Source organism: Engystomops pustulosus, chromosome 5, assembly GCF_040894005.1.
Source record: "Engystomops pustulosus chromosome 5, aEngPut4.maternal, whole genome shotgun sequence".
Lineage (NCBI taxonomy): Eukaryota > Metazoa > Chordata > Amphibia > Anura > Leptodactylidae > Engystomops > Engystomops pustulosus.
Window position 1 is genome coordinate 183,671,676 of NC_092415.1, and position 23,747 is coordinate 183,695,422.

At 46.6% G+C, this 23,747-nt stretch overlaps 1 protein-coding gene across 2 annotated transcripts in view; it reads right to left on the reverse strand.

Annotated features, from left to right (window-relative positions):
• Positions 1-23,747, reverse strand: part of PITRM1 (pitrilysin metallopeptidase 1) — a 54,977-nt gene that overhangs the window by 26,836 nt on the left and 4,394 nt on the right. The window contains exons 1-3 of one of the 2 annotated variants that reach the window (XM_072154000.1): positions 9,277-9,433; positions 6,090-6,192; positions 2,277-2,383 (exon numbers count right to left, since the gene is read on the reverse strand). In XM_072154000.1, coding sequence (XP_072010101.1) covers positions 2,277-2,383; positions 6,090-6,192; positions 9,277-9,314 — 248 coding nt within the window. In that variant the 5' untranslated portion in view covers positions 9,315-9,433. Of the gene's footprint in view, positions 1-2,276; positions 2,384-6,089; positions 6,193-9,276; positions 9,434-23,747 lie in introns of those variants that run through there. The other variant, XM_072154001.1, reaches the window with a different exon arrangement.

Here is a 23,747-nt window from a genome sequence, read left to right on the forward strand (position 1 = left end):
TTAGAGGGACTCTGTCCCCATATTTTACTTCTTTAAACCACTAGCCCCCTCAGGTAGGGTATGAAATGTCTTTTCCAGAAATCTGGTGCCATGTTCCATTTAATAGCAATGTCCAGGTTTAGAAATACATATTTTCTGCTTTCATCCATAAGCAGCTCACTTCTAGTGAAGTAAATTAAATACAACCACAAGCTTATGGAAAGACTTGAAGGGGGTTGTCCCAAGTTTTGCAGATATCCACAATATTACAAGATGATTTTGGTGGTTCGAGTGCCGGAACCACCAGGAATGTGGAGAAGGGGAATCCCGGTCTCAGGAATGGTCAGGGCAGCAGGTCCTGCATGGGTCCTTCCAATGTGCTCAGTATGGGAATGTCGGAAGCTGCTGAGCACAGTGTCTCCGACACTCCCATTACCCGGATATATACTGGGCTCAGCAATTTCCAACAGGATTACTATTATTGAATAGAGGCAAGACAATTGCACGTCCTGCTGCTCCATCCATTACTGAGAACCAGCAGTCGGACCATCACTAATGAGCTTATTATCCATCATCATGTGGGTAAGGAGTAACTTGAAAACTTTGGAACATCCCTTTAACCCTATTTTACTAATCATGTACAACCACTTTAAAAACACATATCTCAGATGATAGTGTTAGATTGGGCAGAGTCCCATTTCTGAGTAGATCCAAGTCCCTCCGAATCTCCTTGGAGAACGACCAGTGAATGCACATGAACGGCCACCGCTGTGTGAGAGCCCCATCTCCTGTGGACAGGACATTTTCCATCAGCCCTCAGTCCTCCTGTAGTGTTTTTTACACTTATCTTGTAGTGGGACAATCCCTTTACCACAAGAGAAGCCATTATCTCTGTGTAGTGGATAGACCGTGTGTAATACTCAGCTACAGATGTCTTATCAGTCAGTGACAGGAGTCACCCAGAGCACACAGCAGTGTTACACTTCAGGTTACTTACATTCACATGTTGTGTTTATCATGTAGCCGGTGAATGCGTCCCCCCCCCCTCCTCTCCGAGACGGATACACATATAGGAGGAAGATTTATCATAAGTCTCTTAGAGCAGAACTCTTCTAGTTGCCCGTGGCAACCAATCAGAGCTGATCTTTCATTTTCCCACAGCAGCTTAAAGCTGAGCTCTGGTTTCCATGGGCAACTAGACCAGTTTTACCTCAGAAACTTGATGATAAATCTCCCCCATAATGTTGGAGATTTATCAGAAGCATCTGAGACCAAAACTGTTATAATTACTCATGACAACCAATCACAGCATTTTCCCACTGCAGTTTATAAATTGGAAGCTGAGCTCTGATTGGTTGCTCTCATAAACTGGTGATAAATCTCCCCATCACGATTGTATGGTGCTCATCCTTTCTTGTCCTGTGCGTCTGGATCTTTTAATTTTTTTTTTGTCCTAAAGAACTGTAGGATGCTACGATTTACCGGTACTTTGTATGAAATGTATGTATGATTTTTTTTTTTTAACATGCAGTCTATGAACAATGTATGAATATGTCCTTATAATTTGTATTTTGCCCACATTTCCTTAAAAAAATATGGAGATATGGAGCTAAAAATCCATACTTATTTTTTTTTTTTAATTCTGATACAGGTAAGTCATAGTTTGTCCCTTGTGTATATTAAAAACATGATGTGTATATATCCTTACATTGTTCCAGTGACCTTTACAAGATTATTTCCCTCGCCCAATATGTTTATTTTCTTACATTACAGCCCTAATGAGATGGACGCTCATACCTCACTGTACACAATGTGCCCGGCACCATTAATAAGGGTTTGGTTATACAGAGAACATGTCTATTCAGCAGTATTCAGCCGTGATCCAGTATGGGAGTATCTGCCTCTATATACAGACGCCCAACCTCTGCCTCACCAGAATTACATATTACATATAAATCATTAAGAGGTGAATAATGAATATGTCATTGTATAAATCATCTGTAGACTAAGGCCAGGTTCCCACTTCACATTTTTATGTGAAAGGAAAAAAAAACAAAAACAAAAAAAAACACTATGAAAACACCAAATAGCCCCCTCCCCCTCTGACTACATTGGGGTCTAGGAGGTTTACACCACACTGTCTATCATGCTCTCTCTGGTGATAGGTTTCTAGTTTTTTGGATGGAACCCATGACAATGTAAATGTGAGCCTAGCCCAAGAAGAAGAAACAAAATGCTCCATGGTAGACTATGAAGAGAAGAGATAAAGGAAAGTATCCCTATTCCTCTTTATGTACTTGAATAGGTTGTTGGAGTCTTCTCTTGCCAGATGCAAATATTTGGCGCCGGTTTTGTCATGTTCCAGCCTTATCGCAGTTAAAAACAGATCAGGAACGGGGGTCACCTATAGAGGAATACAAAAAGTGAAATTTGGGAATTTGGGGCTCAAAATCTGAATACAGCAAATTTGAATACATTTTTTTTGTTATAATTATAGTAGACCTGTCACCTCTGCACTTTTTTTGGCTGCGGTTTTGTAAATTAGCTCTCGGCATATGGGTGTGATGCAGAATGAAGATTTAGGATTGGCATCTCTCTGCTATCAGACAACCTGCTTTAAAGAATTTTTTTCTATCCTCATGTAGCTCTAAAGGTGAGCACAAGGTGACGGCACTGTACACTTTTTAGGAATAAAAACACAAAACCATGGGAATCACGGCCCGTACGATGGCTTGACAGAACACTAGACGCGACTCGGAGCAGCACAGTGATTTATGATATAGGTTATCATGATTATAGTGTCAGTGCTGCTGTTTCATAAAACAGAAGGGATTCATTATATTAACATGATGCTTGGAGTCCCTTCCCTGGCGCAGTGTTCGGTTTGTGAAATGTCACCATGCATTTATTCCATTATTGTAGCTGGACTCCAAGAACAGTGGTCCACTGGTGTGTGAGATCCCTTCACTGAACACAGCACAGCCACCCAAACACAAGTCACTGCTGTAAAATTCACACAGAAGCCTGCTACAGCAGGGGGAAGGGATTTTGCAGTATTAAAATGCAGAGATCTCACACTTCCGTTCAACTACTAGGAATCTAGCTACAATCCTGGAATATGAAAGCAATATGCGGCAACTAACACACACACACACAGGTATGCTTGCATAGATCTCCAGGGTAAGGGTTGGCTCCAGCTTTCAGTAGGTCCCTGGGCGACAGAGCCTCAGTGGGCACCTTTACAGTGAACTAATGTGGCGGCATTAAAAATTCAGAAACTAAAACAATCTCCTGTTTCCTGAACATTCCCTTGTTTATTATACCAAACACCCCCCTCATGGGTATTTTATGTAACTCCCCCCTGTACCCTATGGATTCATTAGGCACAGCCCCTCTCATCCCTAGGGATTCCTTATGTACAGTCTTATGTGGGCCCCGCCAGCAGCTCTGGCCTAGGGTCAATACCAAGCACTGTCTGCAAATTTTTGATGGTCAAAATTTTCATATCTTAGCTCCAGCAAGTATAAGAAATATGTTTACAGAGATTGGAATATCCCTTTAAATGTGTCACTACATTTTCCCCATATGCCCAGGATAGAGGATTGCTTATTGGTGGTAGTCCTAGTCCCCACTGCTGGGGGTGGTAGTCCTAGTCCCCACTGCTGGGGATAGATAATCGCAGTACTCCGCTACTCCCATCAGTACCATAGACCACAAGTGTCCAACCTGTCACCCCATTCATCCTGTGTGCTAAAGACCCCCACTCTCATGGCTTCTCCAAATGTGATGAAGTTACACCCTAACATGTAGTAAACAGACAACCCCTTTAAGTACAAGGCAAAGTGAGGTTAATAGCAGGGAGATGCCACATCATAATATCTATATTTACCATCACACCCATCTGACATGATCAAGTTGGACCAGTTTTGGATAATCTGCCTCCCTGTGCACAAACCTCTGCCACCACAACATCAACGTACGGGCAAGTAAAGAAAACACACATGGCACTTCTTTTACCCTATAAAACAATAACAGACGCCCGATAAGAGGCGAACAATGGATAGGTTATTGTTTATACTGGCGGCCAGACTGGGGCTAGGTCATCCTAAGATCAGTCATGTTGGCACAACGAAATATTCTGTTGTTTGGGTGACAGGAGGAATGAAATAAGACGCTGGCATCATAGCCATGAGCCTGCGCTACTGATCCTGGTATTTAAAGGTGTTATTATACAGTAGTAGTGCAGTATATAGTCTGAGCGTTCAGACCCCCTAGGTTTAATGTACCCTATGAGGCCTGAAATTGTAAAAAAAAATAATAATAATAATAATAATAATAATACATATAATAATAATCAAAACAATTTAAAAAGAATGAATTTGTGTTCTCCTAGAACACATATAAAAATAAAATCAGAAACATGTCAGGTGCTCCTGTGGCCCAAAATGCTGGAAACCCCGAATATGGACTGTGGTGTCTAAGCAGATGCCGAGGGAGCGATGATCAAATTGACATTTCATCACATCTAGCACATGATCAACACAAAAAATTATTTTAATCACGTACAAATAAAATCTACGGCTAAAACAGCCAAATTGAGAAAAAAAAAAAAAGTTTGAAAAGCTATGGCGCTTGGAAGGTGGCGATGGAAATTTTTTTTTTTCCTCCCCCAAAAGTATTTAATTATACAAAGGAAGGTTATTTTCTGGAGCATATTATGTTATTTAGGTTCCATGAAAAAGGCAGAAGACTTTTATTAGAAAAAAACAGATTTACATTCTTTTTAAATGGGCTGCACATAAAGGGTTAATAAAAGTTTGCTATTCAAACTACAAAAAAAAAAAAAAAGACCCCTATACAATTACAGAAAACAGAAACATAAAAAAGGTTAAGAGCCTGTAGAAGACACTGACAGAAAAAAACGGAAAAATAGCCTGGGCACTAACGTGGAAAAACAAGGGGTTAAATGTTGCCGCGAAAAATTTTTCAGTTTTCCATTTGATTCTATGATTCTATAAGTTTTTGGTTGACAAGGAAACGTGGATGAACAATGAAGCTTCTTTAAAGACTCCCTATAGTTGATCATTGCATCCTGGGGCTAAAGTAGAATAGATTACCAGCATCCATAGCGGCCAAAGTGGCACAGTAACTAGGGCATCCTTAAAAAGGACCTGTCACCCTTAAAAATGGCACTATGAGCTGCTTACTAAAGGTTTCCGATAACGCCAGCAGTGTAACACACCGCTGCGTCTGTTTTAGCACTAGGAGCTGCTTACTTTATTAAGCAGATCCTAGTGCCGTTTTCAAGGGTGACAGGTCCTATTTAAAGGAAACCTGTCACCACATTATATACAAATACAGCTAATGGCAGGTTCCCCTCGGATTCCCATATATTCAACTTTATAATTGTACTTGGTATTCAAGGATGTCTATAGTGAGTCAAGGTGGGCATGGCCTCCTCTGGCTAAATCCAGCAGTTCCTCTCCATACAGTAGCAATGTCATGTGACCAGAGTGACATCATCGCAGGTCCTTTAGACTCCTAACATTAGCAAACAGCACACCAAGCACATATCTCATGAAACCACAGCAGCCTCCATGGAGAGGAGTACAAGGCCATGCAGGCATACCATGGTCGTTAAATGTGGTCAGATATGTGCATGAGGTACAGTTTGCTAGTGTTAAGAGGCTTAATGACCTGTGATGATGTCACCTTGGTCACTTGACACTAGGCCACTCCCCTGACTCACTCTATTGATCCCTGGATACCAGGCAAGTTTATAACTCTGATTTTATGGAGATTTGACGGAAACAATTTTTAGCTAATTGATAGATGTCAGATGTCACTAGGGCTCTATAGGAACCTGCCACTAGCGGGATTTGTGAATAATGTGGTGAAAGGCTCCGTTTAAGTAGGGGAACACTTTTTGATGTTAAATATTGATGTACCGCTGCAGATATATACGTGTAACAAAATAGTTACAAATCAACAATAGGGCTACAGTGTAACATCCCTTGCCTTCAGGCTTAATGTATTTGGAGCGCTCCCGGTATGGCCCTGGGGTTGTAGTAGACTGGACACATCATTATTACACGGTAATGACCTCATACCTCCTTCACTGTGAATCCATGGATGATGTTGCCAGGTTTATACTGTAGCGCTCGGTCATTTGCCAACGTTGCCTGCCATCTCCATGGGTTCCTAAAAAGTGCCCTAGAAGGAGAAAATAGAAAAGAAAGGTCACATTCCAATACTACAAGAATTCTCTACAAGTAGCTGGAGGGATCATAACCCACATCAGCCAATCACTACGGAGCTTCTCAAATAAAAGTTATCCTGTATCTATAGGGTGAGAGATAAGTGTGTGAACACCAGGGTCATGTCTACAGGGACCATCTGCAAATCACATCATATACAATATTTTTGGATTATAAGGCGCACCTTCAATAAATGCCTGCTAAAACGTCCAAGTTCATATAAAAGGTGTGCCCGATTATAAGGCGCACCTAATTATAAGGATGAATGACCAGCAGGTGACCTGTGCACAGTTCAAGGCAGCTGTTGTCTGTAAGTATGGTTCATTTATAAGGCGCACTGGACTATAAGGCGCACCTTTGATTTCTGAGAGAATCAAAGGATTTTTTGTGCGCCATATAGTCCTAAAAATACGCTAAATGGGCAAAAGGGGATCCCAGTAACCCTACCAGGGGAAAGGGGGGGGGGGGGGGACTGTATTGGGTTGCAAAGAACGGATGTGTGGTCTGCTGCACATAGGTGCATTTTAAGGTTTATCATAAACTGATAATAATGGATGTCTAACAGACGTGGTGCCAACAGACAATAACGGATCAAAAGTCCACTGAAATCAATGCACATTTTAATGGTTTAGAATAACTTGTGTTATTACTGTATGTACAAGAACGAATCAAACGTCCGGAATGCATCACAAAATATTTGGATTCGATTTGGTGCCAAATCTGCGAACCGATTTGACGATCTCTAACATCAGCTATCTATCATCGCCAGTCCGGTGGCTCGAAGAGGCAATACCATTATATTTTACCAGGTAACATACCCTGTGTGTACTAGTACTACACATCTCATGTGCCGTTACCTCTTTGTGTGATGTCCTAACTATGTATGAAATTCTGTTATCATATATCTTGTTATTGATGAATGTTACATTTGCCCTTTGACAATTATCCACACTGAACTTTCTGTATATCGCAACAAATCTGATTAAATTCTATGGTTTTAAATAAAATATACCGTATATACTCGAGTATAAGCCGACCCTATTTTTACCACCAAAAACTGGCAAAACCTATTGACTCGAGTATAAGCCGAGGGTGGAAAATGCATTGGTCACAGACCCCAACCCGCCCTGTATATATCCAGCCAGCCCCCTATAATATACAGCCAGCCCAGCCTGCCCCCCCAGTAGTATACAGCCCTGCCCCCCCCAGTAGTATACAGCCCTGCCCCCCCCCAGTAGTATACAGCCCTGCCCCCCCCCAGTAGTATACAGCCCTGCCCCCAGAATTTAAAAAAAAAAAAAATCATAAACTTACATACTTACCCTCCGGTGGCCCCGATGCGCAGCGCTGCTCCCCCGGCGCGGCTCGTCTTCTGGCTTCCCGGCTCCTCTTCTGTCACATCGTGCTGGGCGCCGCCATCGTTCTCCGTCTCAGTGATAGGACCCCCACAGATAACTGGCGCTCTGCAATTTCCGTCATCTCTATAGGAGTGAACAGGGCAGCCCAGCCATGCGGGACCGGCTGCTCCGATCATCTCATCAGACCCCTGTTCTCGTGTTGTGTGGGGGTGCCAACATTGAGACCCTACTGATCAGCAGGTTAGGTTCTATCGTGTGGACCTAAAAACCCTATTAATTCCCATAAAGTTACCATATTGTGTTAGTTCCCCATATTGGTTTGGCAGCTATCCAAGTATGCTGGATGTTCAGAGCACTTAATAATAATAAATTATTATCATTATTATTATCTTTATTTATATAGCGCCATCAATTTCCGTAGCACTTGGGGAATATTCACACGTAGCAAATATGTTGAAGGATTTGCAAGAAGGAAAACTGCAGCAAATTCCAGTTGATACGCTAAAAAAATCCTGGAGCGTATATCCACATAATTATGTATTGCCGCGAGGCTTAGCTAATCAACCAGAGCGCAAGGTTCTTGAATAAATTGCAGGGAACCTGTCAGCAAATTTTACCCCATTAAACCACTATACTCCTCAGCCAGGATAGGAAACATCCTTTCTAGAATTCCCTCTTTTATGAGAAATCTCACTCATTTAACCTATAAAATATCTCATCAGAACCTAAATCAAGGAAGGGGCTCTGGTAAACCCCCTTCATAATTTTAAAAGTTGATTTAAGAAGCAAGGAGGTGATCGATAACAAATATAAGATTACCACATTCAATGTGCCTGGATCTATGAGTAATCTCCCTAGTATATTATGATGGATTTTGATGGTAGATTTCCTTTAAATACAGCATCAAAAGTGACACTCCACCTGCAGAGTCTAAACTTGACTCATCTCAGGCAAATATGACTGTTCTCTGCTGACTATCACATGACTTTGGAGGAATTGTGGTGAGATTTCACATAAAAGAGGGAATTCTAGAAAGAACATTTCATACCTAAAGTTTTTGTTTAGTGGGGTGAATACTGATAACAGATTCCCTTTAACTACTTCAGGGTGAGCTCCCAAAGGTAGGTCCTGATATTGATGAGTGTAACAGGAGGTCCACCGCTACCATAACACATGATGAGACTCTAGGGCCAAACCCTCCTACAGACCCCATGTTGTATTGTGGCTTTAACCCAAAATTAAGGTCTCTCCCCTGCAGTTTTCTGTATTAGATAACCAAGCACAGTAAATTTTAAAGGCAATTTTGGCTGCAACAACCGCTGTGCAAAAAAGATTTTGTGGCAACCACAGGTCTGCCACAACATAGAATATAAAAATAATAATAATAAATTAGAATTTTGTTTTGTAATTGTGTTGTGTAAATGGGTGACTCAGCTAACTACAATACAATAACGTATAAGTGGTGTAAAAACGCAAGATGTGAACCTGGCAGCACAATTAGGATGTTGTAGGACATTGGGACCTACAAGTCTCAGGATCAGCAGCCACTGACAGGCAGAATGATAGAACTTGTAGTTTACAGCAAGACAAACACGTGTCACCTCCGCCAGGACTGACAGCCCACACATACAGGATAACGCACACCCCGCACTAGAGCCCCGTGCACACACAGCACATCTCACCGGCTCCGCAGCAGCCCGGCTCTGCACTGCCCGATCATGTCTCCTCCGCTCTGCCCGGCTCCGCACACTACAGCCGGCACAGGCTGCGGAGGAAGGTTTAAAGGAGGTCACATGACCGGGCAGGAAGAGGCGGGGCCTAGAGACAACCTGCAGCCGCCGCTCAGTGTCCGGGAGAGGAGACAGGAAGAGGCGGCGGAGGAGGAGAAGAGCAGTGCGGGGACTGGCCGGAGCGGCGTGTGGTGGAGGGATCACATAGAGGGCACCAGTGTGATGGAGGCCACCAGTGTGATGGAGGGATCGCATGGAGGGCACCAGTGTGATGGAGGGATCACATAGAGGGCACCAGTGTGATGGAGGGATCGCATAGAGGGCACCAGTGTGATGGAGGGATCGCATAGAGGGCCCCAGTGTGATGGAGGGATCGCATGGAGGGCACCAGTGTGATGGAGGGATCGCATAGAGGGCACCAGTGTGATGGAGGGATCGCATGGAGGGCACCAGTGTGATGGAGGGATCGCATGGAGGGCACCAGTGTGATGGAGGGATCGCATGGAGGCCACCAGTGTGATGGAGGGATCGCATGGAGGGCACCAGTGTGATGGAGGGATCGCATAGAGGGCACCAGTGTGATGGAGGGATCGCATGGAGGGCACCAGTGTGATGGAGGGATCGCATAGAAGGCACCAGTGTGATGGAGGGATCGCATGGAGGGCACCAGTGTGATGGAGGGATCGCATAGAAGGCACCAATGTGATGGAGGGATCGCATAGAGAGCACCAGTGTGATGGAGGGATCGCATGGAGGGCACCAGTGTGATGGAGGGATCGCATGGAGGGCACCAGTGTGATGGAGGGATCGCATAGAGGGCACCAGTGTGATGGAGGGATCGCATGGAGGGCACCAGTGTGATGGAGGGATCGCATGGAGGGCACCAGTGTGATGGAGGGATCGCATAGAGAGCACCAGTGTGATGGAGGGATCGCATGGAGGGCACCAGTGTGATGGAGGGATCGCATAGAGGGCACCAGTGTGATGGAGGGATCGCATGGAGGGCACCAGTGTGATGGAGGGATCGCATGGAGGGCACCAGTGTGATGGAGGGATCGCATGGAGGCCACCAGTGTGATGGAGGGATCGCATGGAGGGCACCAGTGTGATGGAGGGATCACATAGAGGGCACCAGTGTGATGGAGGGATCGCATGGAGGGCACCAGTGTGATGGAGGGATCGCACAGAAGGCACCAGTGTGATGGAGGGATCGCATAGAGAGCACCAGTGTGATGGAGGGATCGCATAGAGGGCACCAGTGTGATGGAGGGATCGCATAGAGGGCACCAGTGTGATGGAGGGATCGCATGGAGGGCAGCAGTGTGATGGAGGGATCGCATGGAGGGCACCAGTGTGATGGAGGGATCGCATGGAGGGCACCAGTGTGATGGAGGGATCGCATGGAGGGCACCAGTGTGATGGAGGGATCGCATGGAGGGCACCAGTGTGATGGAGGGATCGCATGGAGGGCACCAGTGTGATGGAGGGATCGCATGGAGGGCACCAGTGTGATGGAGGGATCGCATGGAGGGCACCAGTGTGATGGAGGGATCGCATGGAGGGCACCAGTGTGATGGAGGGATCGCATGGAGGGCACCAGTGTGATGGAGGGATCGCATGGAGGGCACCAGTGTGATGGAGGGATCGCATGGAGGGCACCAGTGTGATGGAGGGATCGCATGGAGGGCACCAGTGTGATGGAGGGATCGCATGGAGGGCACCAGTGTGATGGAGGGATCGCATGGAGGGCACCAGTGTGATGGAGGGATCGCATGGAGGGCACCAGTGTGATGGAGGGATCGCATGGAGGGCACCAGTGTGATGGAGGGATCGCATGGAGGGCACCAGTGTGATGGAGGGATCGCATGGAGGGCACCAGTGTGATGGAGGGATCGCATGGAGGGCACCAGTGTGATGGAGGGATCGCATGGAGGGCACCAGTGTGATGGAGGGATCGCATGGAGGGCACCAGTGTGATGGAGGGATCGCATGGAGGGCACCAGTGTGATGGAGGGATCGCATGGAGGGCACCAGTGTGATGGAGGGATCGCATGGAGGGCACCAGTGTGATGGGAGGGGGGCACGGGGAGAAAGGGGAAGGAAATCATTACGCAGAAAGTGTTGCCTCAATTCTTCACTCTTCTTCTGCTCTCTATTGGTTAAACATTACAATATTTGCAATTAGGAGGAGGAGGTAATGGCGGGGAGCGCCTGTGAGATAGAAGGGGGATGAGAGCAGTCTATGAGATAGAGCAAAGTGCTGTCTCCAAAGCTACCTCTCCCTTCTATCTCATATTAAAGGGCATCTACCACCAGGATGAAGGACTGTAAACCAAGCACCCTGACATACCGGTGTGTGCCCCCTCTGGCAGGATCCGCTCTTCTTTTAGCTTCCTATGCGGTAAAAAAATTTAAATAAAACAGAGGGTCCAGACCCTTTTAACACCTGAGGAGCCCAGAGCCACTTAGGCTTATTTGCATAATATTAAAGGCCTTTTTGTAAAGTCCAGGATATAAGAAGATAAATGCAGGTTGGATCCTGCTGGAGAGGACACACATCAGCATGTCCGTGTGCTTGGTAGAATGTTTGATCTTGGTGGTAGATGCCTTGTAAGGCCTTGTGCACACTACTGTGAATATGGCCATGATTTTGCACCAGATCACAGTCCATGGCACTCGGGGTCTCACCGCACTGTGACCTGGCTGGGCGTGACAAGTCCTTACTCTTGCCAGATCGGGGCTGCTCGGTTTTCTATGAAGAGAGGTGGGGAGCAAACTCATGCGCCCCCCTCTGCCAGGGCCCTGTGCATGTCGCCTCAGTACCCCGTGTATTATGACAGCTGATAAATTCTCTGCACATTACGCGTCGCTCTCATCTGCCTTGATCCGGTTTGGGAGTATCCGCCTCTCGGCACATAATCGCCCAACCTCTGCCTCACCAGAACATAAAGTCCTGGCAGAGAAAATTCACCCATGGCGCATTACATACAGTATATCAATCATTTATGCCACCCAATACGAGGTGATCACTGAATATATGATTATATATAGTGGCCTGGTCACTCCTGCCCTCGTATTCCCAATGTACAGCGACCCCTTTCTCTACCATTGGGTCTGTGGAATTTCCATCAGGGTGACTCCTGTTTCCAGTTCATTCTTTTACGGAGTCTGGCAAATGTAAACAAGAGGAAGAGGGGAGCACGGGGGGGGGGGGGGAGGGGCAGTCTGTGAGGAAGAGGGGAGCATGGGGCGGCAGTCTGTGAGGAAGAGGGGAGCATGGGGCGGCAGTCTGTGAGGAAGAGGGGAGCATGGGGGGGCAGTCTGTGAGGAAGAAGAGGAGGGCAGTCGGTGAGGAAGAAGAGGAGGGCAGTCGGTGAGGAAGAAGAGGAGGGCAGTCGGTGAGGAAGAAGAGGGGGGCAGTCGGTGAGAAAGAGGAGGGGGGCAGTCTGAGGAAGAGGGGAGCACAGGGGGGACAGTCTGTGAGGAACAGAGGAGCATGGGGGGCAGTCTGTGAAGAGAAGGGGAGCACAGGGGGAGCAGTCTGTGAGTTGAGGATCACTGGGTTGCAGCCTGTGAGGAGTTGGGGAGCACTGGTTTGCAGTCTGTGAGGAAGAGTGGAGCTTAAGGAGAAGTCTTTAGGGGGAACCGGTGAAACGTGGGCAGTCTATGAGGAGGAGGGGGGCATTGTGTTATGCAGAGGGGAGCATGGGGGGCCGTGTGTGAGGTACAGGAAGGGGATGCATGGCGGGGCAGTGTGAGGTAGAGGAGAGGGAAGCACTGGTGGGGGGCGATGTGGGCTTTTTGAGTAAAAGAGGGGTCCAAGTGTAACAGAATAGCCTGTGTGATGGGGGAGGGGGCCGCAGGGTCACATTTAGCTGTCTATGGAGGGGTCAGTAACTGGTAGTGGCCCCATATGAGAAGATGCTAGGAGGGAAGGGGTATGGACTGTTCTGAGCTGTCTCCGCTGTTGGATCCAGGTGATGTTTTCTCCAGGATCTGTGTCCTAGGTGTCACATGAGACCTCACACTCTCTGTCTCTGCACTACACAGTGTTTTGTTTTTTCTTTTATTTCCAGGGTCATGTGTATAGAAAGTGTGTGACTCCATCATGACACGACGACTCCTCTGCGGTGTAACAGTAGGGTGTACGCTGTGGGGTGCAGGAGTCCTATGTTCTATTGGCGGCACAAGCATCACTAAAGGTTCATGAACCCTGGTGCAAGGATTCTGTTCCTAGTTCTCATAACTCTCTATCATCATCATCAAAATTAGCAGTTGAATCTTAATTAACCCCCACACCCCGATCAGAAATGCTGACAACATTGATATTATCTGATGACACTCCGCACCCTGAGCCACTTACCCACAGCAGACTTAACTCATTATTATGCTAGACGTGCCGACAATTGTCTTACAATCCAGGTTAGTCAGTAATTACAGAGCACACACAGGACCAGGTGTCATCTAGCAATTCATAGGTGAGGAACCTGCTCCATTGGATGGAGAACTTTGAGAGCTTCTCCCGGCTGATAAATTTGTCCCCAGATCCTATGGCTGCTTTTTCCACACTGCGCCTCCGAATGCATCACAGTCAGTTATGGTTTTGTGTTCCCTGGATAGGGACTACATCCCCTACTGAGCTATATACACTCACCGACCACTTTATTAGGTACACCATGCTAGTAACGGGTTGGACCCCCTTTTGCCTTCAGAACTGCCTCAATTCTTCGTGGCATAGATTCAACAAGGTGCTGGAAGCATTCCTCAGAGATTTTGGTCCATATTGACATGATGGCATCACACAGTTGCCGCAGATTTGTCGGCTGCACATCCATGATGCGAATCTCCCGTTCCACCACATCCCAAAGATGCTCTATTGGATTGAGATCTAGTGACTGTGGAGGCCATTTGAGTACAGTGACCTCATTGTCATGTTCAAGAAACCAGTCAGATGATTCCAGCTTTATGACATGGCGCATTATCCTGCTGAAAGTAGCCATCAGATGTTACAGGGTACATTGTGGTCATAAAGGGATGGACATGGTCAGCAACAATACTCAGGTAGGCTGTGGCATTGCAACGATGCTCAATTGGTACCAAGGGGCCCAAAGAGTGCCAAGAAAATATTCCCCACACCATGACACCACCAGCACCAGCCTGAACCGCTGATACAAGGCAGGATGGATCCATGCTTTCATGTTGTTGACGCCAAATTCTGACCCTACCATCCGAATGTCGCAGCAGAAATCGAGACTCATCAGACCAGGCAACGTTTTTCCAATCTTCTACTGTCCAATTTCGATGAGCTTGTGCAAATTGTAGCCTCAGTTTCCTGTTCTTAGCTGAAAGGAGTGGCACCCGCTGTGGTCTTCTGCTGCTGTAGCCCATCTGCCTCAAAGTTCGACGTACTGTGCGTTCAGAGATTCTCTTCTGCCTTCCTTGGTTGTAACGGGTGGCGATTTGAGTCACTGTTGCCTTTCTATCAGCTCGAACCAGTCTGCCCATTCTCCTCTGGCATCAACAAGGCATTTCCGCCCACAGAACTGCCGCTCACTGGATGTTTTTTTCTTTTTCGGACCATTCTCTGTAAACCCTAGAGATGGTTGTGCGTGAAAATCCCAGTAGATCAGCAGTTTCTGAAATCCTCAGACCAGCCCTTCTGGCACCAACAACCATGCCACGTTCAAAGGCACTCAAATCACCTTTCTTCCCCATACTGATGCTCGGTTTGAACTGCAGGAGATTATCTTGACCATGTCTACATGCCTAAATGCACGGAGTTGCCGCCATGTAATTGGCTGTTTAGAAGTGTTAACGAGCAGTTGGACAGGTGTACCTAATAAAGTGGCCGGTGAGTGTATAATGTGTATATATATAAATATCACTCACACTGTGTCCTCTACACGTTCACACATGGACTAAATTGTTGGTATCCCTCATTTAATAAAAAGAAAAATTTACAATGGTGACAGAAATAAGTTGAATAAGACAAAAGTAATAATAAATTCAACTTCTGTGAAAATGAACAATTCGAAGACAAACATTGCTTCTCAAACATACTTCAGAATTACAAAAAGAAAACTCATGAAACAGGCCTGGACAAATATGGCGTGGGCAGCACGGTGGCTCAGTGGTTAGCATTAAAGGCTTGCAGCGCTGGGGTCCTAGGGTCAACATCTCTGAAGAGTTTTTATATTCTCTCCGTGTTTGTGTGGGTTCCCTCCGGGTCCTCTGATTTCCTCCCACACTTCAAAACATACTGGTAGGTTGATTAGATTATGAGCCCCATTGGGGACAGGGACTGATTTGGTAAGCCTTGTGCAGCGCTGCGTAATCTGTGTGCGCTATATAAATAACACTTAAAGGAAACCTACCACTGCCCGCATGATGAAATCATGCGAGCAGACCACCCGGTAGGCTACTTAATGCTGATGCCGAGAGCCGTGACGTCACCAAGGTCTCAGAACCTATCGTGCATGCGCAGACACTAAGTCTCGCACAGCCGGCCGGCGATAGGTGCCGAGAGCTTGGTGACGTCACGGCTCTCGGCACCTGAAGGAGGAATAATTAAACATCTGAAGCCACCGCCAGCCCGAAGATGGCGCAGGTTGCACCGGAGGGCTCATTTAAATATGTAAGAAAATAGTTTTTTTTAGCTAAACTAACGATTGCCGTGCCTAACTAAACTATGTGCCGGCATCAGCATTAAGTAGCCTACCGGGTGGTCTGTTCGCATGATTTCATCATGCGGGCAGTGGTAGGTTTCCTTTAAAGCCCAGTGTCCAAAAGCTGGGTCTCAGACGCTGGTCATGGGTCTTGCAACAGGATAATGACAAATGATAATAATGACACAAAACACACAGCTAACAACACTCACAAATAAAAGAGGAAAACATAGGACTATTCTGAAGTGGCTTCTGTAAGCCCCGACCTAAATCCTATTAAGCATCTTTGGAAGGAGCTGAAACCTGGTGTCTGGAAAAGGCCAAACCAGAAAACTGGAGCAAGTTGCTCATGAGGAGTGGCCCAAAATACCTGCTGAGAGTCGTAGAAGTCTAATTGAAAGTTATAGAAGTAGTTTGATTGCAGCCTCAAAAGGTTGTGTAAAAAATATTAAAAGAAATCTGCCACCAGGATAAAGAATTGTAAACCAAGCACAGTGACATACTGGTGAGTGTCCCCTCTGGCAGGTTCTGCTTTTATATTAGCTTCTCAGGAGCTTGTTTTTACATTAAAAAGGTTTCACAAATTATGCAAATGAGCCTTAGGGGCTCCAGACTCTATACATGTCAATGGAGCTTGGAGCCCCGAAGGCTCATCTGCAAAATTTTTAAAACCACTTTTTCTTAAAAACAAAAGCATACAAAGCTACAGGAAGGGCAAATCCTGCCAGAGTGGACACACACCAGTATGTCAGTGTGCTTGGTTTACAATCCTTCATCCTGGTGGTAGGTGTCCTTTAAGGGAACCATCATTTCTGTCCAGGCCGTTTGCATGAATTTTCTTCAAAAATCTAACTTCCACATAAAGCCCTGTGTGACTTGTTTTCTGCGTCACTAATTGCACTTCATAGTGATGGTATTTAATATTCCATGTGTACTGGGAAGAGGGAACATTCCAAATGTAGCGAAATCGGTGGAAAAACGCATTTACAACATTTTCTTGTGCGCTGGGTTTTTACAGCTTTCACTGTGTGCCCCAAATGACATGTCTCAGCCTGTGACCGCTCTCCATACACCCACAGACCACGCATGACGTACTTATACATTGCATGTCAGTAAGGGGTTAAATAAATTCCATTGGCGCATGGTTGAAAAGCAATGTCTGCCTTTCATTTGTTCATTTTTTATAGAAATGTATTTACTTTTGTCAGATTCAAGTTATTTATGTTAACATTGGGGATTTTTCTTAAACAAGGGGTGCACATAAATTTGTATCATTTTTCTGAAGTTAAGATATGCTACACCCTGCATAAATAATACATTTTGTGCCCCAAAAGTTAAAGGTTTCCAGTAAGAATTTATATACAACACACACTTCCTCCAGTATTTATGTACACCCCAACATCCGGCAGCGGAAGTGATGGACCTCATAGCACTTCCTCCTCCAGCGGAGTGTCGTTACGGATTTGCGTATGTAGGCACCATTTATGCAGCCATTGGCCTATCCCTTAGTTGTTATTCCTAAAAAATCTTTAACTGCCCTTGGACCTATGATGTGGTAAATTGGAATAAAACCTATAATAAAAGAGCGCATCCAGTGTTTTTGTAGGTAAAGACAATTCAGATTTTTGCCTAATATGTGACACATCTTTAACATATAACTGGTATGAAATTGCTAAAGTTTCAGGAAATCTGTCCAAAAATGTGGTCATGGCTTAAAAGATTGAGCCCACACCAGAAGAGGGGGAAAAAGTAAAAATTTTTGGTATAACATATACTGCTCAAAAATGGAACCTGTCACCAGGGACCTCATTTTCACTAAAGGAAAGGTACAGAAGCCCATTCCAGCTACAGTGTAAATATGTCTGTCTGCTTTCTCTGAGAATCTTGCATTATAATATAATTGTGTGTTATAAATTACCAGTCATCCTGACAGAATCCTCTGTGTAGTCCCAGAGGTTGGGCTTTGGTTTGGCTATATTTAAAAAAACAAAAAAAACAAGACATAACTTGTCTTTGCTTTGCACTCCTCAGCTCTCGGACCCCACCTTTTTTTTGCTCCTGTACAGCTCCTGCTTCTTCAATCACAGGAACAGAGGTCACAGCCTGGTGAGCGGACATCTGTTGGATGGGGGGATTTGTACAGGAACACAAAGGTGGGGACTGAAAGCTGAGGAGTGAGCAGTACAAAGGTGGGGGCTGAGAAGTCTGTAGCACAGACAAGTCACTTGTTGCTTTTTGAAATGCAGCCAAACCAAAGCCCACATTATAGTGTACAATGTGGAGCATAACATGTATATAAATGGTGTGAAGTCTCCACTATTTAGTGTCTCAGGTTGGACTATGGGGCCCCATAGCAGCTGTTATGGCTGCTACCCCTGCACTTTCACCCCTGGCTGTTGGCAACTTTTGGTACAAACCTCAACTTTGCAGTTCGGGTCGCTAAGTGGACCTGATTATTTATCTGAACATTGAGGTTTCCTTTTCATCAACGTCGTGAGATTTGGACAACCGTATGGGGTTGATCCTGTAGAGTCACATATAAAGCCTGCAAGTAGAGACTAAGGAAGGAAAGCCTAGGAGGGAAACGGTAATTATGTCATAGTTATTATAACGATTTGGGAGCAGTCCCCTGATTCCTCTATTGTATATCTTGATGGTTAAGTTTACATGGCAAACGAAGTCACAAAGAACTGACATGTTTTTAGGGGTATCCACAGTACCGGAGATGAACTTATTGTTTATTAGAGGTCCCAATAATGGGACCTCCACAGATCAAGAGAATGGGGGTTCATTGCACCCCAAATAAACAGCAGCCGGTCCAGCTGTTCTATTTATTTCTACGGTGGTGAGAGAGATAGCTGAGTGCTGTACGCTGCTATATCCATCAGTGCCATAGAGCATGAATAGAGCCTCGGAGCACGGATCTGACCTACTGCTCTATCCCTCATCCTGTCCTCGTGATCTGTGGGGATCCCACCACTGAGACCCCCCACTGATCAGCACTCTTTGCTATGGCTAGGGGATAACTTGTTGTAACTGGACAACCCCTTTAAAGAGGACCTGTCAGGTCCTGACAGATATTTGGTTTAGGGTCCCAAATGGACCTGACGGCTCCTCTTTAAGTCACATTTGGTTGTGTCCGATTGTTTTCTACATGGTTATACAACAATCTGCCAATATCCGATTTCAACGCTTCAATGACTGTGCCAATAATCTGGACAAGTGGAACAAGATTACATCTTGATTTGTACAAAAGAAATTCCTAAGCATGAAATCATAAGTAGAACGAGACAAAGGTGTGGACTAAACCAATATCCGGATTATCACTGGGGATAAGACGTTGCACATCACAGAACATTGGGCAGGAGGAACAGTATTAGGCCACAAGATTACCCGATATTTACTTGTGGCCCCAGTTACTTCTTCATCCTGTGTCTTGGAACGATTCTGGCCTTGTAAAAGGGCATAGTAAGGAATTAACACCTACAAACTGGGTGATGGTACCTCATGGCCCTCACTGGTTTTGTGTTTATGAAGAGGAAGCCAGCAGGAATCTAGGAGTTAATAACGTCCAGGAGATTTAGGGATAACCACTAGAGATGAGCGAACATGCTCGTCCGAGCTTGATGCTCGGTCGAGCATTAGCGTACTCGAAACTGCTCGTTGCTCGGACGAATACTTCGCCCGCTCGAGAAAATGGCAGCTCCCGCCGTTTTGCTTTTTGGCGGCCAGAAACAGAGCCAATCACAAGCCAGGAGACTCTGCACTCCACCCAGCATGACGTGGTACCCTTACACGTCGATAGCAGTGGTTGGCTGGCCAGATCAGGTGACCCTGGGATAGACTAGCCGCTCCCCGCGCTGCTCAGATCATTCTGTGTCTGGATGCCGCTAGGGAGAGAGCTGCTGCTGGTCAGGGAAAGCGTTAGGGTGTTCTATTAGCTTACTGTTAGGCAGGAGTGATTCTCCAAGAACCCAACAGCCCTTCTTAGGGCTACAATAACGTTCTACTTTTTTTTTTTTTATTTGCATCTAGTACCATTTTGTGAGGAATTAGCAGGGGGACTTGCTACCGTTGTGTTTAGCTCTTAGTGGCACACATATCCACCTCAAACACCAAAGTGGGAAAATTTAGTAGGGGTTTGATTTCAATTAGGCACAGTCTGCCATTAACTTTTTTTTTTACGTTTATTTTGTTTAATAACTCAGTGTCATCTCATCTGGCATAGTAGTGTGCTTTGATACTTGGCTAGAAAATAGCCATAGGAGAATCCAAACAGCTTACTTACGCCTACAGTAGCGTTCTATATATTTGATTTCTGGTTGATCTGCTGGTGGCTGTACTTGCTGCAGTGCATGTACTAGGCAATTCTGAGCAATTTGTAGTGAGACTTGCGACCGCTGTGTTCTGCGCTTAGTGACGCACATATCCATAGCAAAGACCGAAGTGGGAAAATTTAGTAGGGGTTGGATTTCAATTAGGCACTAACTCAGTGTCATCTCATCTGGCATAGTAGTGTGCTTTGATACTTGGCTAGAAAATAGCCATAGGAGAATCCAAACAGCTTACTTACGCCTACAGTAGCGTTCTATATATTTGATTTCTGGTTGATCTGCTGGTGGCTGTACTTGCTGCAGTGCATGTACTAGCCAATTCTGAGCAATTTGTAGTGAGACTTGCGACCGCTGTGTTCTGCGCTTAGTGACGCACATATCCATAGCAAAGACCGAAGTGGGAAAATTTAGTAGGGGGTGGATTTCAATTAGGCACTAACTCAGTGTCATCTCATCTGGCATAGTAGTGTGCTTTGATACTTGGCTAGAAAATAGCCATAGGAGAATCCAAACAGCTTACTTACGCCTACAGTAGCGTTCTATATATTTGATTTCTGGTTGATCTGCTGGTGGCTGTACTTGCTGCAGTGCATGTACTAGCCAATTCTGAGCAATTTGTAGTGAGACTTGCGACCGCTGTGTTTTGCGCTTAGTGACGCACATATCCATAGCAAAGACCGAAGTGGGAAAATTTAGTAGGGGTTGGATTTCAATTAGGCACAGTCTGCCATTTGTCCTTTTTTATTTTACGTTTATTTTGTTTAATAACTCAGTGTCATCTCATCTGGCATAGTAGTGTGCTTTCATACTTGGCTAGAAAATAGCCATAGCAATAGGATAGCATCGTTTGGTTTTAAAAACTCAAAAACACAAAAAAAAACAAAAAAAAACAAAAAAAAACAAAAAACACAAAAAAAAACAAAAAACACAAAAAAAAGTAAAAAAAAAATTAAAGTTATAACTCTCATTTTAAAAATGTTTAACCCGAGGGCTAGGGGTAGAGGACGAGGGCGGGGACGTGGGCGTCCAACTACTGCAGGGGTCAGAGGCCGTGGTCCTGGGCGGGGTGAGACACCACCTGCTTATGAGGGAGCAGGGGAACGCCGCAGAGCTACACTCCCTAGGTTCATGTCTGAAGTTACTGGGACTCGTGGTAGAGCACTGTTGAGGCCAGAACAGTGCGAACAGGTGATGTCGTGGATTGCTGACAATGCTTCGAGCAATTTGTCCACCAGTCAGTCTTCCACGCAGTCCACCCATGTCACCGAAATCGCCACTCCTCCAGCTCCTGCACCTCAGCCTCCTCCCCCCCAGTCTGCCCCCTCCCAGGAAAATTTGGCATTTGAACCGGCATACTCTGAGGAACTGTTTTCTGGACCCTTCCCACAGTCACAAACCACTTGTCCGGTTGCTGCTGAGCAATTTTCCGATGCCCAGGTTTTCCACCAGTCACAGTCTGTGGGTGATGATGACCTTCTTGACGTAGTGGAAGTGTGTAAAGAGGTGTCCGACGATGAGGAGACACGGTTGTCAGACAGTGGGGAAGTTGTTGTCAGGGCAGGAAGTCCGAGGGGGGAGCAGACTGAGGGATCGGAGGATGATGAGGTGACAGACCCAAGCTGGGTTGAGAGGCCGGGTGAACACAGTGCTTCTGAGACGGAGGAGAGTCCTCGACCAGAACAGGTTGGAAGAGGCAGTGGTGGGGCCAGACGGAGAGGCAGGGCCAGAGCTGGTGCATCAGCGCCAAATGTGTCAACTAGTGAAGCTCCCGTGGCGAGGGCTCTTGCGGCGAGGGCTAGATCTTCAGAAGTCTGGAGGTTCTTTAAGGAAACACCGGATGACCGACGGACTGTGGTGTGCAACATTTGCCAAACCAGGCTCAGCAGGGGTTCCACCACTACTAGCTTAACTACCACCAGTATGCGCAGGCATATGAATGCTAAACACCCCACTCAGTGGCAACAAGCCCGTTCACCTCCGGCCGTGCACACCACTGCTCCTTCCCCTGTGTCAGCTGATAGTCAGCCCCCTGCCCAGGACCCTGCCACAAAAACCCCATCGTCGCCTCCACGATCCTCCACAGCATCCACCAGCGTTCAGCTCTCCATACCCCAGACGCTGGAGCGGAAACGCAAATATAGTGCAACCCACCCGCACGCCCAAGCCCTTAATGTGCACATTTCCAGATTGCTAAGCCTGGAGATGCTGCCCTATAGGCTAGTAGAGACCGAGGCCTTTCGCAACCTCATGGCGGCGGCCGCCCCTCGGTATTCGGTCCCCAGCCGCCACTACTTTTCCCGATGTGCCGTCCCAGCCCTGCACCAGCACGTGTGAGACAACATCACCCGTGCCCTGACCAACGCCGTTTCTGACAAGGTCCACCTGACCACGGACACGTGGACGAGTGCTGCCGGGCAGGGCCACTATATATCGCTGACGGCACATTGGGTTAACTTGGTGGAGGCTGGGACCGAGTCTGACCCTGGGGCTGGTCATATACTGCCGACGCCGAGGATTGCGGGGCCTACCTCGGTCCAGGTGTTTCAGGCCTACTATGCCTCCTCCTCCTCCCACCCCTCCTCCACCTCCTCCTCCGAACTACCATCCGTGGGCACGGCGCCATCAGTCGGTAGCTCTAGGCACAGCAGCAGTGCCGTCGCTAAGCGACAGCAGGCGGTGCTCAAACTGCTGAGCCTAGGCGACAAAAGGCACACCGCCCAAGAGCTATTACAGGGCATCACGGCGCAGACTGATCTGTGGCTGGCACCGCTGAACCTGAAGCCAGGCATGGTTGTGTGTGACAACGGCCGTAACCTGGTGGCGGCTCTGCAACTCGGCAGACTGACACATGTGCCATGCCTGGCCCATGTGTTAAATCTGATAGTTCAGCGTTTCCTCAAGACATACCCCAATCTGTCTGATTTGCTCACGAAGGTGCGCCGCATCTGTGCGCATTTCAGGAAGTCCAGCCCAGATGCTGCCACTCTCAGGGCAGCGCAGCGCCGCCTCCAACTGCCCGCTCACCGACTGTTGTGCGACGTGCCCACGAGGTGGAATTCAACACTGACCATGTTATCCAGAGTTTACCAGCAGCGCAGAGCGATTGTAGACTGCCAGATGTCAACTTCCACCAGAAGTGGTAGTCAGGTCAGTCAGCTTCCTCAAGTCTACAATGAGGAGTGGACGTGGATGTCTGATATCTGTCAGGTGCTGAGTAACTTTGAGGAGTCAACACAGATGGTCAGTGGCGATGCCGCCATCATCAGCCTCACCATCCCGCTGCTTGGCCTGTTGAAAAACTCTCTGATCAGCATGAAGTCGGAAGCTTTGCGCTCGTCACAAGAGACGGGGGAAGAAGATTCCCTTGTTGATAGCCGAAGCACCCTCAGGTCTGTTTCTCAGCGCATATCGGAGGAGGTGGAGG